At 38.5% G+C, this 11,339-nt stretch overlaps 1 protein-coding gene across 1 annotated transcript in view; it reads left to right on the forward strand.

Annotated features, from left to right (window-relative positions):
• The window catches only part of PCMTD2 (protein-L-isoaspartate (D-aspartate) O-methyltransferase domain containing 2), a 27,823-nt gene extending 21,578 nt beyond the window's left edge, over positions 1-6,245 (forward strand). The window contains exon 6 of the mRNA XM_012803964.2: positions 3,456-6,245. Within this exon, the coding sequence (XP_012659418.1) occupies positions 3,456-3,835 (380 nt within the window). The 3' untranslated portion in view covers positions 3,836-6,245. The remainder of the gene's footprint in view (positions 1-3,455) is intronic.
• Positions 6,246-11,339: the final 5,094 nt, after the last annotated feature.

Below are 11,339 nucleotides of genomic sequence, written 5' to 3' on the forward strand. Positions count from 1 at the left end.
CTTCTGAGGTTTATCTTACAGGGGTACAAGTGAATCTTTCTAAGAGTAGAATGTGAACGTTTTAAAACAATAACTGAGAAAATGACATGAAGGCTGTGTTAACCAGTTTAATGGAAGTATTTCGGATTGCATGTGAAAACCCCACACTGTACCCCAGAAGTGCATTAATGTACATAGTTACCATTCAATAAAAAAAAAAATTTGGATAATACAAAAAAGAAAAATAGAAAATGTATGCATAGTTCTACTACTCAAAGACAGTAGATTTTTATGAATACCTTCCAGAAAAAAAAATTGTTTTTTTGGACAGTTTTACTCTGTCGCCCAGGTTAGAGTGCCTCAGTGTCAGCCTAGGTCACAGCAACCTCAGACTCCTGGGCTCAAGTGATCCTCCTGCCTTAGCCTCCCAAGTAGCTGGGATTTCAGGAGCCACCACACTCAGCTAATTTTTTCTGTTTTCAGTAGAGATGGGGTCTTGCCCTTGCTCAGACTGGTGTTGAACTCCTAAGCTCAAGGGGTCCTCCTAACTTAGCCTCCTAGAGTGCTAGGATTATAGGCATGAGCCACTGCACCCAGCCCAGAAATGTTTTTTAATTTATGAAGAATAATTTATGGAATAGATAGGCTTTGTTTTCTGCTAAGTATAAGTCCTATGAAACAGACACAGTCCTTGAAATTTGAATAATGAGCAGTAGGTATACAGAGCGGTTAGTGGGATTAGGAAAAGTTTGGAATGGTGTTTGTACTTGGATTTCAGGGGTGAAAAGGAACTCTCTAAAGAGAGAAGAAAGGGAGGAAAAGTGTCAGCAGAAGCAGGGCAAAATTTAAAATGTGGTCAGCCAGGATGGTGGCCATGGAAGTGGAATCCACTGAGTATGTAACAACTCACCTGCCGAATCAACTAGCCCTGAAAATAGATGGTGCTGGAGCATCAGGCCCATACCTGGCTGTTGCTGACAGTCAAGAAAAACAGGGAAAAATAAAAAAAAAATGTGGTCAGCGTTGGGAAATGTGGGAGAAACGAGGCTGGTATGCAGGTTAGGGTTGAGTTTATCACCTATGCTGTGGATAGCTATCAGATGTTTTAGACTGTAGACTTTTTTTTTTTATTTTGAGACAGAGACTCAAGCTGTCCCCCTGGGTAAAGTGCCATGGCATCATAGCTCACAGCAACCTCCAACTCCTGGGCTCAAGCGAGTCTCCTGCCTCTGCCTCCCAAGTAGCTGGGACCACAGGCACCCGTCATAACGCCTGGCTATTTTTTGGTTGCAGCCATCATTGTTGTTGGCCACTTGAGCCACAGGCACCGAGCCTATCAGATGTTTTAGATAAAGGGTGCAGCACATCTGTGTCCTAGGTACAACCCTGGGGGTTGGCTGGAGGGTGAATTTGTCAAATGTCTCACCAAAATATGCTCTTTAAGCAAAAGTTGCTGTTGGTTAAAGAGGTGATGGGCTTCCAGAGACTTAACAAAGCAAGGGCAATGCTGGACTCTTATGAGACTTTTTGAGGGTCTAGTTGAAATGAGTTTCTCCCTCATGAGAGTTTGACCAGGCCTGGGTAAGAATCATAAGAGATTACTAAAGTCATGTAAATGAAGACAGTGCGAGAGAGAATGTCTGAGTGAAGATAGCTCATAGTAAGGCCATGTGAGTGTAGACCCATGCGGTGGGGTAGATGCATTAGCTTTTCAACTGAGGGGAAATCCACTCACTGAAAGCAAGATATAGTTAGAGAGCTGTTGGAATTTTTTAGGCAAGAGGTAAAGATCAAAATCAAGAGACTAATCTCTACAGTGGAAAGGATTCAGGAACACATGAGGCCTTTCTGAAGGAGGATGGGACATGGGTCTGTGGGCGGCTCAGGGTCCCAGTCAGGACTGGATTAGATCCTTGGGTGCTGTTAGCTGGTCTCTGTTACTTAAACCCACATACTGGATGTCAAACAAAGGATTAGTAGGCACCTTGAAAGTGAATGCTGGAAATTGGAACCTTAGGGGTGTCACTAGTCCAGGTGGAAGAGAAAGAGCCAGCAAGAGAGATGAGCAGGGGAAGTTCGAGGAAGAGGGTGACGTAGGCTGGGGAATGGCAAGTCAAGTTAGCTGTCTCAAGCAGGCATTTTGGAGAGCTGGAGGTGTCAAAGCTTACAAGAGTCTATGGCCTAGGAAGGAATCATTTCAGCATTTTTGAGACAACAGCGAGATCTCAGTGGCTTGTGAAATAATTTGGAGGTAAGGCGATAAGGAAGGATGATTGCTATTTGAGGACAAGAGATGCTCAGTGGAAGGGCAGGATTGAAGATGAAGGAACTGTTGAAGCCTGTCCTGGAGAAGGGAGAAGGGACCCCTTGTCTTCAGAGGCAGAAAAGCAGGTGAGAGAAAGGTTGGTGTTAATAGAGGAGGGAGAAAGTGCTTTAAGAGCCAGGGCCACAAACATAGAGGACTCCCATAGAACAGCAGAGATTACCAAGATTCTGTGCAGGCTCAATTTTGGTAATTAATGTTGTTGACAGCACAGGAACTCTTCCTGTAGTACAGACTGTTTTTCTTTAAAGACATTAGGTAGTAGAGGGAAAATATAATGGTAATTTTCAGTTCAAAGTGATTTTTTGCCCTTTGAGAAAAGCAGTTATATTGCTTGTATTAAGTAGTGAGCTTTAATTGCCAAATGTTCTTTTTCCTCAGTGTACTTTGAGGTTTTCCTTTAAAATGATTGGGTTTGCATTTCTCTGCTTTAATAGAAAAGGAACAAATATATTTTATTTCTAAATAACTATGAGGCTCGGTACCTGTAGCTCAGCGTTTAGGGCACTGGCCACATACACCAAGGTTGGTGGGTTCAAGCCCAGCCTGGGCCTGCTAAACAATGACAACAACAACCACCAAAGCAAAATAGGTGGGCATTGTGGCAGGTGCCTGTAGTCTTAGCTACTTGGGAGGCTGAGGCATGAGAATCATTTAAGCCTAAGAGTTTGAGGTTGCTGTGAGCTGTGATGCCACAGCATTCTACTAAGGGTGAATAGTGAGACTCTGTCTCACAAATAAATAAATAAATAACTACGAAAGTATTAAAATAGGTAAAGTAATGCTGGAGACATAATCACTGTATTACTAGTGGGTAAGTATTAATACATGAATGAATATTGTGAATAATGAAACGAGGCTGTCAGAGAAATAGACCGTAACTCAGCTTTTAAATCTGCCACTGGGTTAGCCAAACAATATTGCTTCCATTTCTTTGCAAAGTTAGGAATCAATGCATTTGAAAATATATTTTGAAAAGTACTACATGAATGCAAATTAGAGCGCCAATTAACATTTCTTAGAACATGCTCATATTTTTATAACTTATTTGTAAATTTGCCCGTGAATTCCAATAATGTTAGGATTTTTAGGAATTGAGGCGTTGTGGTGGTGTCTCTCAGATGTGTTTGATCATCTGGTCTTTGTACTACAGCACCAGTGGCAGTTCGCAGTCTCCAGGACTTGGCTCGCATTGCTATCCGGGGCACCATTAAAAAGGTCATTCATCAGGAAACAGTGAGCAAAAATGGAAATGGACTAAAGAACACTCCCAGGTTTAAACGAAGGAGAGTTCGCCGCCGTCGAATGGAAACGATTGTCTTTTTGGACAAAGAGGTCTTTGCCAGTCGGATTTCCAACCCCTCTGATGACAATAGCTGTGAAGACCTGGAAGACGAGCGGCAGGAAGAAGAAGAGAAGACCCCGCCGGAAAGAAAGCCAGATCCCCCTGTGAACTTCCTACGCCAGAAAGTCCTGAGCCTCCCTCTTCCAGATCCCCTTAAATACTATTTGCTTTATTACAGAGAAAAATAGGTCTCCTGTTTGAGAAGGGAAGGGAGGAAGAGCAGATTGCCAGGCCTGCTGTGTGTGCTGCCTGTCTGCTGTGGAGGGTCATCTGGGAACAGGCGGCATGGGCAAGGGTACTGCTGTACTGGCCACATCATAGTCTTCTTTTTCTAGTTCTTAAATGTCCTCTACAATTTTGATTCAGTGGTGTGATTTCTTTACGTAATCCTATAAGACCTACTCTGCATAGAAGAATGTTTCCCCAAAGTAGAGAGAATCTTCCTTGAGAAGGGTGTTTCTTTCTCAACTCCAGTGAAACACTGAGGTGTGTGTGGTAGAGAGTGATGACTCTTCCTTCACAGGATGCACATTTTATGCGTTAAAAATGAAAATTTAAGGTGTAACTGACCTGTGTTACTTATAAAGTGTGAAAACAACAGTTTATAAATGTATAAAATCTCTTTGGGGTATGACACACCTATGCCCAAGTTTGAATTTTCTTTTAATTACTGGCACAGAGTTTCACTGAACTTCTTAGTTCTCTAGAGGGGAAAACATTAGTGAGAAGCCTTTGCTTATTTTAAGTAAATTATTTAAGTCTCATTTGTCAATTGTAAATTTTAAAAGGAAAAATTGTGATGAGGGAGGAAGAATAAAAGATCAAACTGCCAGATGTCTTTTCTGGAATTCCAAAAGAATTTCAAGGAGTTGTTTTTTTCCCCTGACCCTTTTTTTTTTTTACCTTTAAAAGAACCACTGTCAAGTAATCCTTAAAAGAGTATCCTGAAAAATGAAACAAATTTTCTTCTGTGTGTTAGTAATAAGCTAAATTACTTTAACCCTAACCATAGGGATGATTATTTACCCAACTTTAAAGACCATACGGGTTTCTAGGTGTTGACATATTCAATCCTTAGAGCAGGTAGAAAATATTAAGATGGCAGGAAATAGATTGGGGCCTATATTATAGACAGCTTGTGTTTTTTAACTTCAGTTTGCTATTTTTCTGTGACCATATTAGAGTACTGATTCATAGATTTTATCTTTTATAATTCTGGAGAAAAAAAGATTTGTTAGTTTTGTAATTTTTCTTAAGAACAAATATGATTTAGTAGCTCTGTTACATTAGCACTGCATAACTCGCAGTGACTTGCGAAATCAGTCTTCTCCAGGACTTAGTGTGTGGAGAGCTTTCTATTTTATCAAGTTACGGGGCTGGAAGAAAAGCAGTCTTTCTTGTAGTCGGATAGCAAAATGATTTGAAGTTACATTGCTTATTCCAAAACATTGATTCTTTTTAAAACTTTTTTAAAATCCAAAGACAAGAATAATATAAATTGTTAACATTAAATCTAAATTCAGAGTGTTTATGTAAGGTTAAGTATCCAAATTTTATTATTAACTTTAACCCTTAGGGTCTTGGAAGTTGCTGTGCTTCAACGTCTCTGTGGTTTCACCAGCTTAACTGAGTTCTGATTATTTTGAATCTTTCCTATCTTTTTTTAGTAACTGAATCATTTTTACCATACAGTATAGTCTGCATGCATAGCTGGGAAAATGTGTATATTTCCCTAGATTGGTGAATTTAAGTTATTTTAAGGAACATTCATAGTTATCTTTTAAAGCAAAGTCAAGCTTGATTCTTTCCAAGAGAAATGCACGGTTTACATTTACTTGCTAATACTTTGTAGTTTGCAGATCCTTGTTGACATTCTTATTGATGTGTAGAGACTTCTACATAACAGGGAATTTTTTGGCACGATAATGAATGATATCTGTGAAATTTGTTGTATTAGGTGGCTTGACTAAATTTCTTCTATAAGTGTATATGGGCTGTGTTTTTTTATAAATCACATTTGCTTTTTTGCTGGATTGCAAAAATCATTACAGTGCATAAGATATGTTTTTTCCCCCTTATATGTTAAGCTTTTCCTAGCATTTTGTATTTCTATGTTGTCAGTTTGTGATTTTTAACCCAAAATTTGGTTTAAAAAACATGGTTGTAATATATGTGAGAAATGGTATTTATCTTATAAAAATAAAAGAAGATTGTAAATAAGTTGTCCTGTGCACCTGATACTGGAATTCAGTATAATATAATACACTGCTTTTTGTTTTTAGACAGACAGATCATACTATTGTTTGTATTGTCTGCAAGATCTATATTGTAAACCACATTCTTGCCAACTATGTACTTTTATGTTTTGAACAGTCTGTATTTTAATATGTGACTTTTGTCTTGAAAAATAGTAAAGCCATAGACCTGTGGAAAACAAATTTCAAATTCATAGATATTAAGTATGTAAGAATCAAATATGTACATGAAAATACTTTTGTTATTCTAGACCTTACTAGGGAAAGATCCAAGAAATTAGGAATGTGGATTTTCATGAGTTTATATACATGGATGAACAGAAATGATATCAATAAAGGTAGTTAAGACATTTTATCCTCAGTATTGCTTCTGTGCCTGTGTGAGATTTAAAATCTTGAATACATTCTTTATAAAACCTTAAAAAATAGACTTTTTAATGTTTTTACTTTTACTAGCTATTTGTACACCTTGGTTTTGTAATATGCATAGTAAATGTAGGGATGGGATTATTTTTTTTTTCCATGAGTTCTTTTTTTGTATTTTTTTTTTAATGCAGTTTTTGGCTGGAGCTGGGTTTGAACCCGGCACCTCTGGCATATGGGGGCCGGCGCCCTACTCCTTTGAGCCATGGGTGCCACCCAAGGGACAGGATTATTTTTAATTAATAAATGTGCAATCGAGGTTCAGGTGCAGTGGCTCATGCCTGTAATCCCAGCACTTTGGGAGGCTGAGGTGGAAGGATCATTTAACGCCAGGAGTTTGAGACCAGCGTGAACAAAGAATAAGACTACGTCCCTACACAAAAATAGAAAAATTAACTGGGCATGGTGGTACATGTCTGTAGTCCCAGGTACTTGGGAGGCTGAGACAGATCACTCAAGCCCAGGCACTTGAGGTTGCTGTGAACTAGGACACCACCATTGCACTCCAGACAGGTGATAGAGCAGGTCCCTGTCTTTAAGAAAAAAAAAGGAAATTGGAATAGGCAAGTAGAAAAGTTCCAAGTACATAAGAGAAAAGGGCTGTGAAGAGGTTTGCATCTCATATTTGAAAGAATTTTCCCATATTTTGATGATGTTAGAAATATTTTGACAATGGATCTGTCTTGGGCAGAAAAGTATTTTTTCTTCAATTGTCTATATTCATACATAAGTTCTTAAGTGTCTGCTATATGGAAGCTAGTTGTGTGCTTCCATATAGCAGTTGAAGATGAAATGTCTGATTTTAGGGATTTACACGAAAAACATAAAAATGTAAATAATGGGTGAATTCCATCAATTGAAGGGTGTGAATTTGAGATATGTGTAAAACAAATAGGCTGAATGATATAACAGAAAATGGATAAGCAGGAATCTCAAGATTTAGTAACTTCCACTGAGGCAGCAATTAAGGTGGGAAAAAGAGACAAAATCAACTTTTTTAGATAGTTGGAATCTTATAAATGGACAGCACCAAGTAAAAGTTTTCTTTTTTAAAAAAATTATACTGATGGCCAGGTGCAGTGGCTCACACCTGTAATCCTAGCATTCTGGGAGGCTGAGGCTGGTGGATAGCTTGAGATCACGAATTTGAGACCAGCATGAGCAAAAGCAAGACCCTGTTTCTACTAAAATAGAAAAACCGAGGCAAGAGAATTTTTTGTGCCGAAGAGTTGGAGGTTGCTGTCAGCCATGACGCCATGACACTCTACCCAGGGCAAACAGCTTGAGACTGTCTAAAAAAAAAAAAAATACCGAATTACAGGAAGAAAGCATGTCATACTGTGACTTAGGCTTGCCATGTCCAATGAGGGTTAGGGTTTAGGGCAGGGGTGTTCAACCTTTTAATTTCCTCTGTTTCACATTGGAAGAGTAAGAGTTGTCTCGGGCTACACATTAAATACACAAACACTAATGAAAGCTGATTAGCAAAACAAAAAAAAAAAGTCCACTTATGCTTTTTGTGATATCTGACAGCACAGGTAAGCAAAAAAAGTATTAGTGGGGACAGAGGGTTAGGGTTAGGAATTGGAAGTAGGGACAGGGATAGGGTCTGGGTTCAAGTTGGGTGGAGCCATCTTCTCCAGAGCTCCCACAACTGCTTCCCTGGATTTGCTCCAGTGCTTTCTGAATTGCAGATCTTATTTTTTCCTTTCTTGACTTGCTTATTTTGTTGGAGACTATCTTCAATTAATTTTTCATAAAGGGTGCCTGTGAAAGAAATTTTATGACCAGTTTTCTGGCCCCTGCATGTACACAACTCACATGCCATTCTTGTGACTCTAGGTCTGTCAAGCAGAAAGCAAGCCTATGAAAAGGTCAGGGAACAATTTTCTCTACATTTAAAACTTATGAACATCAAAATGATAAACCAGGAAAATTATTTGCATTTACTCTTCCTTTCTTCTTCTTCTTCTTTTTTTTTTTTTTTTTTTTTATGAGACAGAGACTCAAGCTGTCCCCCTGGGTAGAGTGCCATGGCATCACAGCTCAGGGCAACCTCCAACTCCTGAGCTCAAGCTAGTCTCCTGCCTCTGCCTCCCAAGTAGCTGGGACCACAGGCGCCCGCCACAACGCCTGGCTATTTTTTGGTTGCAGCCGTCATTGTTATTTGGCAGGCCCGGGCTGGATTTGAAACCACCACCTTAGGTGCATGTGGCTGGCGCCTTAGCCACTTGAGCCACAGGCGCCAAGCCAACTCTTCCTTTCTTCTATGTCTTCTCTCTGTAGTAAGAAACACTATGTTGGTTCCTGGTTCCCACTGCCTCCCACATTGTTTTAGCTGAGTACATGGGGTGCCCATGCTGTTTTCATAACCTCCACTATAGCAAGAGGTGGCTTGTGACTCAGTTTTCGTCATGAGCTATATGCATAAGCATGAAATTTCTGTATTTATTTATTTATTTTTTGAGACAGAGCCTCAAGTTGTCACCCTGGGTAGAATGCTGTGGCATCGCAGCTCACAGCAACCTCAAACTCCTGGATTCAAGAGATTCTCCTGCCTTCACCTCCCAAGTAGCTGGGACTACAGGTGCCTGCCACAATGCCTGGCTATTTTTTGGTTGCAGCTGTCATTGTTTGGCAGGCCTAGGCTGGATTCAAACCTGCTAGCTCAGGTGTATGTGGCTGGCACCTTAGCTGCTTGAGCCACAGGCACCAAGCCTCTGTATTTATTTTTTAAAGGAAGCTATTTTCACTCTTCTTTTTCTCTTTCCTCTCCCCACTGGCTGGAAATGGTGACAAAGAGAGTAAACACCTTAGACTCAGACATGGAGTCTTACATTGAGGACGGACAGACCAGCCTTGGTCTGTTATATTAGGTTGGAAAGATATATGTGAGCTTGGCCTATGCCCTAACATAGATAATTAACTTATTCAGTGTTTGGAAAAAAAAGAATGGAACTAAATATGAAAAGTAAAACTGTTAAATGACTAGAAGAAAATTAAAAAGACGATTTGATTTTGTTTAAGGGAAGGATCACAAACTCAAATACTCAAATACATTGCAGAAACCTCAATAATGGATCTGACTCCATAAAAATTTTAAAATCTAAGACATTAAAAAGGCATAAACAAAATTTAAACTTAATGACAAATTAGGGGAAATATTTACAACAGCTAGGTGAATATGAGTATCAGACAAGTCACAAAGTAGGAAATATAATCAATAAATATGAAAAATATTTACTTCACAAGTGTTCAAAGAGGTGCTCATTAAAATGGACTGCATTAATGTACATAGCTATGATTTAATTAAAAAAAGATCGATAAAATGATACCAGGATTCTTATGAAATTGACAAAAAATTTCTCTAAAAGTTTCAATGCCCAGATTGGAAGGTGCAAAAATGAGAACTTTATATACACTTTAGGGTGGGAATGCAAATACTACCAAAAGGTGATTCGGCTTTAAACACATATATCTAAAGACTTAAATCTGCATATAGTCATCTTTTGGTATTTGGGAACTAATAGGTAACCTCCTCTCTTCTCACATTCATATATATATTAATAGCTATGAAATTGACCATGGTGTTAAAAGATGGAAGTAAAAAAATCAGCTGTACTGTACCTAAGTCTGAAAGGGAAAGTGCACTTGATCAACAGCTTTAATTGTGCTCCACTATGGTGCCACTGGTTTAAACTTAACCCCCAAATTGAAGGCCTGCTTAAGATTCCTGCCTGGAGAAACAGAGATTGCACCCTTCCAAAGGTCAGGATGGTCAGAAAGAAAGGCTAGACCATGCCAGCTCAATTCCTTCTTCCATTTTCCTAATCAGGTAAGTGACATCTGGGTGGTGTGAAAGAGAAAAAGAAGAGCCATCATGAATTTTCATACTTTTCCCTCCTAGAGAAGGAAGTTCCCTCAACTTTATGAAAGTGGGAGGAGGGTTGGGGGATAAGAGTATCCCTCCATTACATTTAATCCAGTAATTCTACTCCTAAGTATTTGAAACATAGTTTCGATATAGTTATACATAGTTCATTTTATGTTATAAATTAAAAAAATAAGTTTTTATTATAAAATTAATAATGTATTGGGGAAAAATAAAATTACATAAAGAATATAAAGTAAATTATAAATGTTCTCCTGCCTACTAATTCCATTCATCAAAATTTTTACCAGTTGGTGTAGACAAGCATACATACACACAAATATATGTATGTTTATTAAATAAAATCATATTCTACATTTTATTGCTCAATGTGTTTTTTCATTTAACAGTGAATTGTCAACATAATTCTAGACACAAACATTTATTTAAATAAAATTGGACTAACTATTATGTGTACCTGCTATGTATCAGGCAGTGATGATTCTAGGGATATGTCAATGACCAAAATGTCTAGAGTCTAAAATCTTTCTTGGTATGTTGAGAAGCAATCCATATCACTGTAGGATATTTCACTTACATGTTCCTATAATAAGGGACACTAAGCTATTTCTATTTTTCCTATTTCCAACATTGCTTTTAAGGATAAATATTTTTAAACATAACACATTCTTCTTGTATAATTGTGCTAGCATTTCCACACAATAATTTATAAACATGGTTTGACAGGGATTTAGGGCTCTATGCATTTTTTTTTTTTGAGACAGTATCTCACTATGTTGCTCTTGGTAGAATGCTGTGGCATCACAGCTCACAGCAACTTCAAACTTTTGGGCTTAAGCGATTCTCCTGCTGTCCCACATAGCTGGGACTACAGGCGCCCGCCACAACGCCCAACTGTTTTTCAGTTGTAGTTGTCATTGTTTGGCAGGCCCAGGCTGGGTTTGAACCTGCCAGCTCTGGTATATGTGGCTGGCACTCTAGCCACTGAGCTATAGGCGCTAAGCCTGGCTAAATGCATTTTATTTTATTTTTTATTTATTTTTTATAGGTAAATGGATTTTATTTATTTATACTTAGACCATGCAAACTGGTACTGATATTATCATGATTCAGATACACAAC

Source organism: Otolemur garnettii, unplaced genomic scaffold (assembly GCF_000181295.1).
Source record: "Otolemur garnettii isolate 467f Iridium unplaced genomic scaffold, OtoGar3 scaffold00023, whole genome shotgun sequence".
Classification (NCBI taxonomy): domain Eukaryota; kingdom Metazoa; phylum Chordata; class Mammalia; order Primates; family Galagidae; genus Otolemur; species Otolemur garnettii.